The following is a 17,499-nucleotide window of genomic DNA, read 5'->3' on the forward strand; positions in this document are numbered from 1 at the left end:
TACTCACTAATGTGAGATACTGTATATGTACAGTATTTCTATAAAATATATATATACAGTGCCTTGCAAAAGTATTCACCCCCTTGGCTTTTTACCTAGTTTGTTACATTACAGCCTTTAGTCAAAGTTTTTTTAATCTGAATTATATGTAATGGATCAGAACACAATAGTCTAAGTTGGTGAAGTAAAATGAGAAAAATATATACATAAAAAAAAATTCTGAAATAAAAACTGATAATTTGCTTGTGCGTATGTATTCACCCCCTTTGTTATGAATCCCATAAAAAGCTCTGCTGCAACCAATTACCTTCAGAAGTCACATAATTAGTGAAATTATGTCCACCTGTGTGCAATCTAAGCCCTTGTACACACGGTCGGAGATTCCGACAACCAAATCCGTCGGATTTTGTCCGACGGATCTTGTCCGAAACTGTTGCATACACACGGTCGGACAAAGTTGTCGGAAAATCCGATCTTTCAGATCGTGATGACGTAATTTCGTTACGATGGGACTACGTTCAGGCTAGTAGCCAATAGCTTTGATGTAGGAATTTGATCTGAGCATGCGTGGCACTTTGTCCGATCGAAATTCTCTACACATGATCGGAGTATGTCCGATCGGAGCAGTTTGTCGGAAAATATTTCCAGCCAGTTGGAAAATTTGGTCCGATGGATATTCCGACGGAAACAGTCCGATGCATACCACTCACAGTCGGAATATCCGACAAACCGCTCCGATCGGACACATTCCGACGGAATCTCCGACCGTGTGAACAAGGGCTAAGTGTCACATGATCTGACATTACATATATACACCTTTTTGAAAGGTCCCAGAGGCTGCAACACCTAAGCAAGAGGCACCACTAACCAAACACTGCCATGAAGACCAAGGAACTCTCCAAACAAGTAAGGGACAATGTTGTTGAGAAGTACAAGTCAGGGTTAGGTTATAAAAAAAAATATCCAAATCTTTAATGATCCCTAGGGGCACCATCAAATCATAACCAAATGGAAAGAACATGGCACAAAAGCACACCTGCCAAGAGACGGACGCACACCAAAACTCACGGACCGGGCAAGGAGGGCATTAATCAGAGAGGCAGCACAGAGTACAAAGGTAACCCTGGAGGAGCTGCAGAGTTCCACAGCAGAGATTGGAGTATCTGTACATAGGAAAACAATAAGCTGTATGCTCCATAGAGTTGGACTTTATGGCAGAGTGGCCAGAAGAAAGCCATTACTTTCAGCAAAAAACAAAATGGCACAATTTGAGTTTGCAAAAAGGGATATGGGGTACTCCCAAAATGTAGGTGCTCTGGTCTGATGAGACTAAAATTGAACTTTTTGGCCATCAAAGAAAACGCTATGTCTGCCACAAACCCAACACATCACATCACCCTAAGAACACCATCCCCACAGTGAAAAATGGTGGTGGCAGCATCATGCTGTGGGGATGTTTTTCAGCACTCGGGACTGGGAAACTGGTCAGAGTTGAGGGAAAAATGGATGGTGCTAAATGCAGGGATATTCTTGAGCAAAACATGTACCAATCTGTGTGTGATTTGAGGTTGAAAAGGTATAAACAAGGCCAAGGATAAATCCCAAGTGAAAAAACAAGCTTAACTTACCAACCAGCCTGCAGACAACCACATAACCTGTTTAACAGTATGTGCTAAAAGCAGGGGTTTAGTCTGCACACGACAGGGTGGATGTTCACCTTTGTTCACCTTCCAGCAGGAGGATGACCCCAAACACACTGCTAAAGCAACACTTGAGTAGTTTAAGGGGAAAATGTGTTGGAATGGCCTAATCAAAGCCCAGACCTGAATCCAATAGAAAATCTGTGATCAGACTTAAAGATTGCTGTTTACAAGCTCAAACCATCCAACTTGAAGGAGCTGGAGCAGTTTTGCAAGGAGGAATGGGAAAAATCCCAGTGGTAAGATGTGGCAAGCTCATAGAGACTTAACCAAAGCAACTTGGAGCTGTGATAGCTGCAAAAGGTGGCTCTACAAAGTATTGCCTTTAGGGGGTGAATAGTTATGCACATTGACTTTTTCTGTTATTTTGTCCTATTTGTTGTTTGCTTCACAATAAAAAAAAAACTTCAAAGTTGTGGGCATGTTCTGTAAATTAAATGATGCAAATCCTCAAACAATCCATGTTAATTCGAGGTTCTGAGGCAACAAAAGACAAAGGGGGGGGGGGGGGGGTGAATACTTTTGCAACGCACTGTATGTGTGTGTATATATATATATATATATATCTATATTCATATTTAACCCACTGGTGCTGATATATAGAAAGAAAGAAGTCTTCCTCTAAGCAAGTCAGCTTCTCTCCCAGATTCTCCACCTTTCAGCTGGAGAATCTGTGACAAGATATTTCAGAGTAACGGCTAGTGAGATCTTCAGATCTCACTTTTAAAGATTGGCCATTTGTAACAAAAAAGTTGTGTGCTGTGATGAGAAGCATGTTCTCTGATCCTCATCTCCGGTACCTAAACCTGTACATGCAAGAGATCAGCCATGATCCTTAGGATCAGGCTTTTCTCTCTTTTATAAACGGACACCATATAGATCACATTTTTGGGAACCACTCTAAAGTTGGGTACACATGAATCAAAAATCATCCTGTTCAGCAGGGACCAACCAAATTCAGTTCTGTGTGTATCCCTCGTGGTTCAACAAGGGCCGATTGCTATATCGGCTTCTGCTGAACAGTCCTGCTGGAAAGCTTTTATCAGCTGCTTGGAGCCAATAGGCGGTAACGCTGATCAGTGTATTCTGATAGTGGCGCAGTCTCCACTGTCAAAATACAATACAACAGTAGAGAGGATTCCTGCATCCACCTCACTTGTGTGCCGGAATTTGTTCCTGATTGAATAATAAAGAAAACTGTGCGTGCCCAGCTTTATCATTAGTGAAACGGCTCTGATTGTTAGTAGGGATTGAAGTTGGCAGTGACAGCCGGATTTGACAGCTAGCAGCCAAAGTCGACTAGTAGCTGTCAAAAGAATGATGTATAGTAACATATACTCAACAAGGAGCATCATGCTTAGTAGTATAAATATACCTATTGCAGGAAGGGAATAGGACCCAAAGTGGGGGACGCCATAAATATTTATGTGACTAACTAAGACCAAGTGCACAATGTGAGCCATATATATTGACATACACCAATGTTTTCATTGTAGAAACATTATAGAGAATCAATTATAACTGAACATATGCATTATAGTCCGATAATTGCTGGTCTGTGAACTACCTGACCTCTCAAATTCACAGAGCTTAGTGAATATGGTGAAGCTGTGCTCAGTAAACTAATCACAATCAAGACATTTTTTAATTTTTTTTGTATTTCCTTGTTTGCCTTTTCAATGTTTACACAGGTTCACCTTTATACTAACGTTCATTAGTGAGTGAACATGCACTTTGCTAAGTGAACATCCTCTACTCCTTTAGTACATCTATTTCTCTGTCCCTTGGCATTCTATGATGTGTTCTTGCTCAAGAAGCTCATAGAATGACTGACAGATTCTGGAAATCTTGGTCCAGCTGGTTTAAAGTTTATAAATCAAGACAATACTAATATTTTATATACAGTTTAGACTGAACCTTCTTGAAATATACAATATTTAAGGCAGATTTGTGATACAGTATGTTCTCATTCCTGTTTATTACCGTTTTACTGTTAGGACCATATAATGATCCCCCTACAACTCTTAGATAGTTGTATATGTCATTAAACTTGACTCTTAAGAATACTCTTGTACTCTATTACTATTGTGCAATTATTACATAAATACTTCTCTTTTCTTCCTTTTTTTCTATTCATTGTGTAATATTTTTTTTTGCATTTTACACTAGTTTGTAAAACGATGTTCTACATTTTCTGTTATGGTGCTTTTTTTGTTTTGTTTTTTTGTACTGTACCCTTTTGATAAAACCAAATACAAATGTATTGATTTAAAAGAAAAAAGGAAGCTCATAGAAAAGCAACTGTGAGACATCAGGTGTCTTCTGATCTTTCTAAAATCATATTAATTTGCAATCATATAGTGTCATACAGTATAACCTTTCTAATCTCTCATAGGCACTGATATTTCCTAATGTTTCTTGTTTTTTTTTTTTTTTTGTTCCTAGAACACATGTTGCCAAATATTCTCAAGAAGGGATTCCTGGAGACTCGAAAAACTCAAGAGAGCTTTTGGAAAAATTGTTATGCTGAGATATCTCAGTACAAACTGCACATCTATGGTACTGATAGCAGTGGTAATCACAATGCCATCACTGCTTATCCTCTTGCTAATATAGAAAGCATCACCATTACTGGAAGCCATGAAACCAAACTAGTTGAAGTATTAATGTCAGATAACAGTCAATTGCAACTGAAAGCAGATTCTGCTTGGGAGGCCTTGGACTGGGGGCAGAAGTTATGGGAGGGAGTACGTGCCTTGACTTTAGTTTCAGATTATATGAGCAATCAACATGATGTCATAACAAGGTCTAAAAATGTGGCTGACAATAATTGTGACTATTTAGAAAATCAAAGCTTGTCAAACAAGCTTACAGAGCTTTCAAGAGCCATGAACTTGACTAATGGCCACCACAAAAACACACTGAAAACAGGGACCCTTTATCGACTAACAATCCATAATAACTGGAAGGCGTTCATTTTTGTTCTTTCCACTTCACACCTAACGGCATATCAGTCTAGTTGCCTGGACGAGGATCCGTTACTTAGTTATAACGTTAATCTTTGTGTATCTGTCCAGATGGACACTCTTGATGGTTATGATTCTTGTTTTCAAGTAATTTTTCCTCAAGATGTTCTTCGGCTTCGAACTGAAACCCGACAGAAAGCTCAAGAATGGATGGATGCCATTATATCTGCTGCTAATGCTGCTCGACAACAAGATCAGCATCTGCTTGTGCCTCTTAGGAACACACCCAAAGAACATCCATCACTTAGGGAGCTGCAGAGGAACAAGCGCCAGTCTGTAACCTCAAGTTTCCTTGGTATCTTGACAACGTTAGCTTTGGAGAGAGGTCTTACTGCTCAAAGCTTCAAGTGTGCAGGTAAATGAAAATGTAATGTCTAAGATCACTCAAAGTGAACAAACTTTGATACAGGTTCAACAGCTAAGCCAAGCACGTGATCTGATAAATAATTGATTTAAATATTTTCAGTTTTTTTTAAATCTTAAAACCGTGTCAATCTTCTATTTTTCTACAAGGGAAGTTTAAGCATAAAAAATAATGGTTTAATAAAACATAATTGGACAATACTGATGATAATCATTGATATAACTATGGTTACAAAGGGTTTAGAAGTCCAAATTTGTTAAAGCATATCTAAACCAGGGAAGAAAAATGTAGTATATTATAGCTTACCAGTCCAGAAAAGGTTAGTCTCCCTTTACAGGAAGAAATGTAAAGATGAACTAACACTGGACACCCACCTCACCCTTCTCGGTCCCTGCTGTACTTGCCTTTGGTGGTTGTTGATCTGTCGGCACCCCTGCATTTGCCCAAATGGTTTAGATATTTGAAATCCCCACTCTTTTCTCTTTCGTCCCTACATTTTTTATAAGGGTAAACTAAGCCCTTGTACACGCGGTCGGAGATTCCGACAGAATGTGTCCTATTGGACCATTTTGTCGGATAATCCGACTGTGTGTTGTCTCCATCGGACTGTTTCCATCGGAGTATCCGACGGACCAAGTTCTCCAACTTTTCCGACAAAATGCTCCGATCGGACATACTCCAATCATGTGTAGCCTACTCCGACGGACAAAGTGCCACGCATGCTCAGATCAAATTCCTAGACCAAAGCTATCGGCTACTAGCCTGAACGTAGTCCCGTCGTAACGAAATAACGTCATCACGTCATCAACACTTTAAATGTGGTGGCTACATTATTTTTCTTTATTTTCACCTAGTGATCCTCCAAGTAACTCACATCCTGTTCTAGGGTGAAAACACTCTCCCACCACACTGTATCTACAGAGGAGCAAAATTGTCACCCTAGGACAGTAGTACAGAACAACTTCATTTCTTAGATCTTAACATGGGGGTTGTTCTGTAGTTTGATAACAGTCTGCAGCTGCAAAGGGCACAGGAAGTTAACAGCTTAAACGATTTCTGTCAGGATGAACAGGAATTTGTTGGCACTTATAGAAAATATACTGTATAACTAAATACTTTTAACAGACCAAAGAGACAAAGCAAATAAGAGATGTTCATTGTGAAGGTTTACATACACTTTAATTTAGGATGATTTATTCCCTGAAAATGACATTAGGTCAATAGAGTTACCAGAGATGCCACTTACAACTTTCAGAAATGTATTTTTCATTTTGATAGCTAAAGACACATCAATAGTGTCTTGGCACACATCAGGTAACAAGAGCCCCATGAAGTTATAGTCTAGTCTTTGTATATGTATCCTGAACACTTTTAATATGCGTTTTGGTGTCATTCTACCAAACCAACCTTGACTTTTAGGTTGGCAGAACTTTGCATACAAATATGAACGCCCATACAGTATAACTCTCTTATCTACAGTAAGTATTCATGCACTTTTATGCCCTGTACACACGGTCGGACTTTCCAATGGAAAATGTGTGATCGGATCTTGTTGGAAAATCTGATTGTGTGTGGGCTCCATCTGACTTTTTCTGTCTGAATTTCTGACACACAAAGTTTGAGAGCAGGATCTAAAAATTTCTGACAACAAAATCCAATTGTTTAAATTCCTATCGTGTGTAGACAATTCCGATGGACAAAGTACCATGCCTGCTCAGAATAAATTACGAGATGAAAGCTATTGGCTACTACCCTCTTTATAGTCCCGTCGTACATGTTCTACGTCACCGTGTCCTGAACGATCAGATTTTCCGACAACTTTGTGCGACCGTGTGTGTATGCTAGACAAGTTTGGGCCAAAATCCGTCTGAGAAAATCCAATGGATTTTGTCGTTGGAATGTCTGACCATGTGTACGGGGCATTAGTCTGCTTATGTCTTAAGAATAGCCATATATGGCTCAATAGTAGTGTGCTGCGTGACCCTTTGAAGTATTGCTCTCGGCGAGAGAAGACAATTGCGCAGCAGGAGGGTTTCCCTTGTCAGCACTGTTTGTGTTGATGGGGGAGTTGTGCAAACTGCTTTCCTGCAACCTGTGGTTGCAGGAAAGAAATTTGCATGGTCTATGGGCTACCTTACTCTAAAAGCTAGTTGCAAATTGTTTTGCCATTTTTTTTGTTTAGAATACAATAGCCGACTGGGGAGATTTGCGCATTAAAGTGGTTGTAAAGTTAGTGATGAATATTACTGGCACCCCCTCTGTAATAAGTAGCTATACTGTGCAGTGTTTTTGTTTTTGTTTTGTTTTTAAATCATTCAGCTAAATACCCTATTTCACATGGCCGCTGTGTGGTCATGTGGCATTCTGCCGCTCTCCATCCCCGTCTGAGGACTACAGCAGGAGGGGCCAAGATTCCCCTCTGACGTCAGCTGGGAGGTCATTGGCAATGTGAAAGAGGGTATTTAGCTGTATAATTAAAAGAAAAACACAAATACTGCATAGTATAGCTTATTATTACAGAGGGCCTGCCAATAATTGTCATCTCTAACTTTACAAACACATGGAATAGCAGCGGGAGGGGAAGGTCGGGAAGAAGTTGGCTCACAGACTAGGAACTGACGGGCAAGGAGGGAGGGGGAGAGACCCTGAACACAGCAGGATGATGGAGGCATGTAACCTGACCATGGTATCATGGATCAGCAGCGATGATGACCATGGTCAGTTCCCATAGGGGGACACGGGAACAGGCAGGATCAAGCAGGTATTTTCCAGCATAGAAATGGACAAATAACACTGCACAAGCGAAATTTTCTTTTTTTTTATGGTTACAACCGCTTTAACACTGTTTAGCATGAGTGGAGAAATCTGTTATATTATTTATGTTTGTATAACCAGTCTATTTTTCAAGGTCGGATTAAAAGGAGACTAGGATGGATTTATCCACATTTTTAGAGCTTTTTACATTTTTAAACTTCTTCATACTTTATTTGTTAGCAAACCATAAAAAGCTATTATGGAAAACGTGTAAAGCAGCCCCTAGCCCCATCTACTGGCTGAGAAAGAAAATAAAAATGATAATTTCCAACAATTCTATACCTAACTAAAAAAAAAAAAGAAACATATTTTTTAAATTTAAATATTCTAGTCAACATTCGGGTCAAGGTCAAGGTACAGTTTCAAATGGGTTGAGATATCTCTGTGTGAACAGACTCCAGTTGCTCCCTGTTCTGTGTAGAAAAGGGAACAGCCCACTCACTTCAAATGTGCTATCAACCAAATCAGAGAAAACGTCTAGAGCATGTCTGACCTTTCATCTGTCCCAGTGATACATATGTCTATATATGGCTGAACTTAAACAGCTATTAAAGTGTATGTAAACCCTAATTATAAAAATGAGGAACTACTTTCCTTTGTTGCTCACATTTTATGTGGCTCCTATTTAATTTAGCAGGAAAGGCTTAGTAAATAGTAGTGATCCTGCCAGTCCGCTTCAGAGGTATCCTCTTCCTGTTTGTTCTTGATCACTCTAAGCACAAAATCAGATCCATGTTAGTGATCCAATGTAGTGCCTAAAGTTTTGTTCATGGTCAGTGACTGCGGTTCAAATCTTTATTTTTTTATTGAATTGACATTTAACCCAAAGTATATACACTGTCAGTTATAAGTAGTAGGAACCCAAGACTTACATTCTCACCACTCTGGTTAGGAGAAGAAAACTGTTGTTGGGAGAGAAGGGCTTTGCTGCAAATTCTTCAGTTATTTAGTGCAAATTCCAGTAATTATAGTCATTGTGTCGTGGTTGAATGGTACATAATGCAGACGAAGCCAGTTCTAATTGAGACCTTACAGGAGGTACAAATCCTTTCTTTGTTTAGCTTGACAAATTAGTGCCAGAAAGTGGCAAGGTCCGAGTGGTAATCAAAGACAAGAAACACAAAGATGGAACTTAAAGCTACAGTAATAACCCTCTCTTGTCCTTCCAAAGGGGGCGAACAAGTAAAGACCAATGCTTGTTGAAGTTTCCTTTTTGTTCAGAATTCCCTTGACATGTGAGTGGCTCAGGGCTGTCTTATTTATTTAGTTAAAGTGATTAAATTGTAATAGCCTGGGACAGGCCATTGTCTTTCCACCTAATCCCAGCTCCACAGACTCCAGCTGTCTCCATTAATTGATTGACAATGGCCTACTGATAAGGAAACATGTTGGTAGGACCAAATTCTTTCCTCATGCACTTTAAGTTGAATTAGGCTGTACTTTTTCTATTTGTTCAACCCTGCACTGTGACAAAGGCTGAGAAATGCAAACAAATCAGATGAGAATTGAGATTTGTGTGAAATGGCGTAGAGAAGCTGAGTCTTGTAGAAGGTTTTAAAAATGATTTGAAGTGTGTCTGGATTTCTGGATGACAGATTTTGTTTGCTTAGTGCTTTCCCTTTCCCTCTACATATAAGGTTTTATATGAAAATGTTTTAAGCAACCACCCATCGATCTTATTTAATGTCAGATGTACATACATTCTACAACCATCCTATAGGCCAGATAGTCTAAACTTTTTTTTCTCAAGAAATGGCTCAGCAGAAGTTCTGTTGATGTACTAAATATTGCCTTCTTTTCATCTATCTTCTTAAAGCAAAACTTTGGGACAGATTAAAGCTCTACCTCAGGGCTCAAAATATCAAGTCCTGAGCTACTAGTCAGGCCTTAAGAGTTAATTGCCACCAGTTGCCCCACCCAACCCCTACCCTTCCCCTGACCCCACCCCTAAACACGCCCACTCAGCTCTTGCACTTGGCTTGGGAGGCAAGCCAAGTCCCGGAGCCCAAGCCGTGTGGAAGAGCTAGGTAGGCCAGCCCCCAGCCTGAGCTGAGACAGCACACGCGCCAGCAGCTAATTTCCACTTGCCTAGTACGAACAGGCGAGTGGAAATTTTGAGGGCTGCTCTACCTGATCGCTAGCAATAATAGGTATAAGCAAACACAGAGATTGATTTACTAAAACTGGAGAGTGCGAAATCTGGTGCAGCTGTGCATAGAAACCAATCCGTTTCCAGGTTTTTTGTCAAAGCTTAAAGAGGGATTTCACTGAAAAAATAATTATTAATAGCCAGCAGCTATAAATACTACAGCTGCTGACTTTTAAAAAATGGACACTCACCTGTCCCAGGATCCAGCGATGACGGCAGCCGAGGCTGATCGATCGCTCGGCTCTCGGCTGCTGTCGCTGCCATTCTAGGTGAGGCGATCAGGAAGTGAAGCATTGCGGCTTCACCTCCCGGTTCTCTACTGTGCATGCGACAGTTGCGCAGCGCAATGGGAATGGTCCGCGCTGTCTCTGGGACCCGTGTGTGTCCCAGCAGACATTGCGCCGGGACAGGAAACAGCATAGACTCCCGTGGGAGTCTATGCCTGGAAGTGGGTGCAAATACCTGTCTTAGCCTTTGTACACACGGTCGGACATTCCGACGGAAAATGTCCGATCAGACCGCGTTGTCGCATAATCCGACTGTGTGTGGGCTCCATCGGACTGTTTCCGTCGGGATATCCGATGGACAAAGTTTTAGAGCTGGGCATGCCACGCATGCTCAGATCAAATTCCTAGACCAAAGCTATTGGCTACTAGCCTGAACGTAGTCCCGTCCTAACAAAATAACGTCATCACGTTACGTACGATCGGATTTTCCGTCAACTTTGTCCAACCGTGTGTATGCAACACAAGTTTCGCCCAAAATCCAACGTCCAACCGTGTGTACAAGGGCTAAGACAGGTATTTGCACCCCCCTCCCCCCTGAAAGGTGGCAACTGTGACACCGGAGGGGAGGAGGGTTCCGATGAGCGGAAGTTTCACTTTAGGGTGGAACCCCGCTTTAATTAAACAAGCTGAAGTTAGAAGCACTCTCCGATTTTAGTAAATCAACCCCACAGTTTCCTTTCAGGATTTATGTTCCCAGCACTGTCCACAGCTACATTAAAAGAGAAGTTTTTTTGTTTTGTTTTTCAAATCATGCTTACATAGGTGGATGCAGCATCATCCCCAACCGGCTCTAAGACTGATAACCGAGCGATCAAAGATCACTCGGTTCTCAGGGCTGTGGGAGCAGAGAGCTGGTGACTGTCAGTCACCGGTATTCTGCTTTGCCCCCCCCCCATGCTCACTGGAGCGCTGGGCAATGCAAGGGGCGGGAGCGGCTGGCACATGCTCTCAGCAGCTTGCCGATCCATGCTTTTAGGTGGATCCTGACCATGTGGGACCAGCTCTGTGACATCAAACTGTGATGCACAGGAGAAGTACAGCCAAACAAGCTTTGGCTGTACTTCTTCTTTAACCATTTATCACACAGCCACTGCACATAAACGGCCAGGTAGGCGCTTCCTCCATCTGAGCGGATGTTCCTGAACATCCAATCACAGCCATCATGTGATTTAAGCAGCCTGGGGAGACCTCACAGCAAGCGAGCTTGTGTGACAACGTGCCCACGCAGCGGCGCATTTCCGATGTGCCCGTGTTCCCCAGGGACAGGACAACGTTGCTCGGCAGGAGGGCTCTGTGTAAACTGTGAGCTGTTGCCAGGCGATCGACTCTGTTTCTCCTCACACAAAGTCAATGAGATGGATAGCGGAGAGCTGGGGTGTGTATAAGCTGTTTTTTACACACTGATCACCCAGCTAGTGTCCCCAAACAGTGAAAAACACCTACATCTGTCCCACTGAACATCTGTCCACATCTGTCCCAGTAAACAGCTGTTCACATCTGTCCCATTGAACATCATCTGTGGTCACCTGTGGTCATCTGGCACATCTGTGATCATCTGGCTCACATCTGTCTGTGATCAGCTGGTGCACATTTGTCTGTGATCATCTGGCATATCTGTCCATGATCATCTGGCGCACATCTGATGCACATCTCTCTGTGCTCATCTGCGCACATCTGTCCGTTATCATCTGCGCACATCTGGTGCATATCTGTCGGTGATCATCTGCCACATCTTATTCCATTGTCCTGGTGCTCCAGCGCCTTCAAAAATTTGATAGGTACTCAGGAAATTAAATGTATAATTTATGCCTTTAGAACGCATGATAGTGCTACTTGAATGTTGGGCCTCTGTATGTGGCCAGGCTGTGGAAAAGTCTCACACATGTGGTAGTAGAACTAGTGAGTGTACAGCAGGGGTAGGGAACCTCGGCTCTCCAGCTGTTTTGAAACTACAAATCCCATCATGCCTCTGCCTCTAGGAGTCATGCCTGTGATTGTTAGGGTTTTGCAATGTCTCATGGGACTTGTAGTTTCAAAACAGCTGGAGAGCCGAGGTTCCCTACTCCTGGTGTACAGCTTGTATAACAGTGTAAATTTGCTGTCCCCTCAAAATAACTAAACACACAGCCATTACTGTCTAAACTGCTGGCAACAAAATTGAGTACACCCCTAATTGGCTAATTAGCCATTTTCCCTTCCCGGTGTCATATGACTCATTAGTGTTACAAGGTCTCAGGAATGAATGGGGAGCAGGTGTGTTAAATTTGGTGTTATCCCTCTCACTCTCTCATACTGGTCACTGGAAGTTCAACATGTCACCTCATGGCAAAGAACTCTCTGTGGGTCTGAAAAAAAGAATTGCTGTTCTACATAAAGATGGCCTAGGCTATAAGAAGATTGCCAAGACCCTGAAACTGAGCTGCAGTACAGGGGCTAAGACCATACAGCGATTTAACAGGACAGGTTCCCCTTAGAACAGGCCTTGCCATGGTCGACCAAAGAAGTTGAATACACATGCTCAGCGTCATATCCAGAGGTTGTGTTTGGGAAATAGACGCTTGAATGCTGCCATCATTGCTGCAGAGGTTGAAGGGGTGGGGGGTCACCATCTCATTGCTCAGACCGAACATATGTTGCACACTACATCAAATTGGTCTGCATGGCTGTCGTTCCAGAATGAAGCCTCTTCTAAAGATGATGCACAAGAAAGCCCGCAAACAGTTTGATGAAGACAAGAAGACTAAGGACATGGATTAAGGGAACCATGTCCTGTGGTCTGATGAGACCAAGATAAACTTATTTGGTTCAGATGGTGTTAAGCGTGTGTGGTGGCAACCAGGTGAGGAGTACAAAGACAAGTGTGTCTTGCCTACAGTCAAGCACGGTGGTGGGAGTGTCATGGTCTGGGGCTGCATAAGTGCTACTGGCACTGGGGAGCTACAGTTCAGTGAGGGAACCATGAATGCCAACATGTACTGTGGCATACTGAAGTAGAGCATGGGCAGTACCGCAGGGCAGTATTCCAACATGATAATGACCCCACACACAACTCCAAGAAGATCACTGCCTTGCTAAAGAAGCTGAGGGTAAAGGTGGTGGACTGGCCAAGCATGTCTCCAGACCTAAACCCTATTGAGCATCTGTAGTGCATCCTCAGATGGAAGCCAGAGGAGCACAAGGTCTCTAACATCCACCAGCTCTGTGATGTCATCATGGAGGAGTGGAAGAGGACTCCTGTGGCAACCTGTGAAGCTCTGGTGAACTCCATGCCCAAGAAGGTTAAGGCGGTGCTGGAAAATAATGGTGGCCACACAAACTATTGACACTTTGGACCCAATTTGGACATTTTCACTTAGGGGAGTACTCACTTTTGTTGCCAGCAGTTTAAACATTAATGGCTGTGTGTTGAGTTTTTTTGAGGGCACAACAAATTTAAACTGTTAAACAAGCTGTACACAATTTACTTTGTAGGAAAATGTCATTTCTTCAGTGTTGTCACATGAAAAGATATAATAAAATAGTTACAAAAATGTGAGTGGGTTAACTCACTTTTTTGGGATACTGTATACTCCTAGAACGCCTGATGGTGCTCCTTGCATGTTGGACCTCTCTATGTGGCCAGGCTGTGAAAAAGTCTCACACATTTGGTATCGCCATACTCAGGAGGAGTAGCAGAATGTATTTTGGGGTGTAATTGCAAGTTTATCTATGCCATATGTGAGAAATAACTTAATATGACAATTTTGTGGGGGAAAAACAAAATCTTAATTTTCCAAGCTATTGTGGGCAAAAAATTGTAGCTTCAAAAAACTCACTATGCTTCTTACTAAATACATTGGGCTGTCATCTTTACAAAAAGGGGCAATTTGGTATCAATTGGGTATCTGACATCTAGGGCCTCAAGAAATGAGATAGGCCGTCAGTACATCAGGATTGATCAATTTTTAATGATACGTAGCATAGTGTTTTTACTAAAGACATGTTGCAGAATACGCTCTGGCCTAAATTTATGATGAAATTTGATTTTATTGGATTTCTTTGAAAACCGAAAATAGAAAATCTTGTTTTTTTTTTTTTTTCAAAAAATGTCACTATTTCTTCGCTTATATCTCAAAAAATAAAAAACCCAGTGGTGAATAAATATCACCAAAAGAAAGCTCGATTTGTGTTAACAAAATGATAAAAATTTCATTTGGATATAGTGTAGCATGACTGAGTAATTGTCGTTCAAAGTGAGAGAGCACGGAAGGCTGAAAATTGGTTTAGGAAGGAAGGGGGCGAAAGTACCCAGTATTGAGGTGGTTAAGGATCTCACTGGAGATTAGACCTACATAGTTAGCAACATTTCAGAAAAAATGTCATATTTTTTTTTTTTATGTGTAAGCCATTGTAAGCAGAAAATGTGCTTACGTTATGGGCGGCGTATCATTTAAAATGGGAATAGTTTTACAAGGGGCATATCATTATAATTGTACAATACTGTATGTACAGAAAGATTTATCAGAATGACAGAAAAAAAGGAAGTATTAATCTAATTGTTAGGAAAAATGTATATATGTATGCATTTCTTTAGCTAGCTGGTCATACATGGCTCCCGCCAAAGCATAAGAAATTTGAGCCATTGATGGCACCACCCAGCTCAACAAAAGCCTGCTGGCATGGCTCGTGTGCCCCCCATAGCAAGCTGCTTGCTGCGGGGGCATAACGACATATTTTGCGACCGATTGCAGTTTGCTACGGAAGTGACGTTCCGTCGCCGCCATCTTGCTACACCCCACACTCTTCCTCTGTAAGGATACACTATAAAGGGGAAAAGTGGACATCTTGTTACACCCATCTGAGTTTTGCATTTTACACGTATTTATAACAGTAAAGTGAGTTTCTATAGTGAAATACAGTACTTAGAACTCCGTCTGACTGCTTAGATGTTGAATTTTAGCAAACCTGTGAGATGAGCAGGGTTGCCGCTGCTTTTAAATTTCAACATCTAAGCAATCGCCTCAAGTTGTAAGTACTGTATTTCACTATATAAACTGACTTTACTGTTATAAATATGTGTAAAATGCAAAACTCCGGTGGGTGTAACCAGATGTCCGCTTTCCTCCTCCTTAGTGTATTCTTACTCTGGACAAGTGTGGGGTGTAGCAAGATGGCGGCGACAGAACGTCACTTCCGTAGCAAACTGTGATGAGTCGCCGACTATGTCGTTACAGGGGCACTCAACGGGAGGGAGGGGCCAGGAAAGCCGAAGAGGGAGCTGAGAAGAGAAGGATCTGGGCTGCTCTGTGCAAAACCACTGCACAGAGCAGGTAAGTATAACATGTTTTGTTATTTTTCAGGCAAAAAAAAACAAGACTTTCGTATCACTTTAACTCCACACGGGGCGAATATCAGCTGGTATCCACTGGTTCAACAGGAACCAGCTGATATTTGGTCATTGTGTACAGCTGTTTCCTCAACAGAGGCGCATCTAACAAGCAGCTTTTGTCGAAAGGACATACTGGAAAACCAGCATCCGATCAACGTTGGCAGCCAATGGCAGACTCCCTGTCAGAACACAATGGTACAGTGGGGGAGATTGCCGCACTAACATAGCTTAGTACGGTGACCAGTCCTTTTTTATTTTTTTCCTTTCAGCCTACTGGGTTGAGTGAAAAACAAGTTTACTTGTGTACCGAGCCTTTGTCTACAAAGAATATATTTAAAGTGCCCAAATGTTCTTGTAGAAAACACATGACAAATGATAAACAATTTATTTGCACTGCAAACACATTTGGCATAAAATATTTAGTAAACATGTTTTTGACCATCTGAGTACTGTGACACCTCTTGTGATAGATGACAGTTTTTTGTAGGTGGCAAACATTCTGTGTAATAGAACTCATTAGGAGGCATTACACTGTGGAAAATTTGAAATCCTTTAGAGCACAGTTGGAAATCTTGTACACGCAAGTAATGGGGGACCCTACACTGACCACTATTGTAAGGGATGTTCACAATGACTACCAGTGTAAGGGGGGATTTACACTGGCTATTAATGTAAGGGGGGGATTTAAACAGCCAATGTAATAGGGAATTTACACTTATCACCAATGTAAGGGGGATTTCTGCACTGACCATCAATGTAAGGGGGAATTTTTACACTAACCACCAATATATGGGCAGGTTTCTACCCTGACCACCAATATGAGGGGGGAATTGCACTGATCACCAGTATAATGGATAATGTAAACTTCCACCAACATGAGTGGGTTTCCACACTGACCACCAGTGTAAGGGGGGTGTGCTACACTGACCACCAGTGTAAAGGGAGTGTTCTACACTGACCACAAGTGTAAATTGGGGGGGTTTTACACTGACCACTGATGTAAGGGGAATTTTTTTACACTGACCACTGATGTAAGGGGAATTTTTTACACTGATCACCAATGTAATGGAAAAATACACTGACCACCAATGTAAGGGTGAGTTTCTACCCTGACCACCAATGTAAGGGGGGATTTACTCTGATCACCAGTATAATGAATCATGTATACTGGCCCTAATGTAAAGGGGGATTTCTACATTGACCACCAATTTAAGGAGGGGGTTTCTATCCCGACCTCCAATGTAAGGGGGGATTTCTACACTGGCCACCAATGTAATAAGGGATTTCTACACTGATTACCCATGTAATGAGAAATGTACACTGACCACCTGTGTATAGGGTATTTCCGCACTGACCACCAAATTTAAGGGGGATTAGCACTGATTACCAGTGTAATTGGGAATTTACACTGACCACCAATGTAAATAGTGGTCTGTGAGGAACCCCCCCCCCCCCCATGTAAGGGGTGTTGTATATGGGCCACCAAGGTAGGAGGGGACTGCTAATTTAAAGAGGGTTTACTTTGATCTCCAGTATAATGAAGAATGTATACTGACCACCAATGCAAGGTGAGTGAGTGAATGGTTTGGCCTGAAATTTAGCTTGGTTTGTCCCCAGTTTCAGGGGAGCTGTGCATCATATATAGAAACAGTATTTCTAACACTTATACAGTATCTCACAAAAGTGAGTACACCCCTCACATTTTTGTAAATATTTTATAACTTTTCATGTGACAACACTGAAGAAATTACACTTTACTACAATGTAAAGTAGTGAGTGTACAGCTTGTAA

The 17,499-nt window shown here is 41.8% G+C and overlaps 1 protein-coding gene across 1 annotated transcript in view; it reads left to right on the forward strand.

Moving 5' to 3' along the window:
• PLEKHM3 (pleckstrin homology domain containing M3) overlaps nucleotides 1-17,499 on the forward strand; it is a 291,262-nt gene that overhangs the window by 53,732 nt on the left and 220,031 nt on the right. Inside the window, exon 3 of the mRNA XM_077448491.1 lies at nucleotides 4,146-5,081. Within this exon, the coding sequence (XP_077304617.1) occupies nucleotides 4,146-5,081 (936 nt within the window). The remainder of the gene's footprint in view (nucleotides 1-4,145; nucleotides 5,082-17,499) is intronic.

Source organism: Lithobates pipiens, unplaced genomic scaffold (genome assembly GCF_037356315.1).
Source record: "Lithobates pipiens isolate NorthernLeopardFrog02 unplaced genomic scaffold, aLitPip1_a1.2 Scaffold_22, whole genome shotgun sequence".
Classification (NCBI taxonomy): domain Eukaryota; kingdom Metazoa; phylum Chordata; class Amphibia; order Anura; family Ranidae; genus Lithobates; species Lithobates pipiens.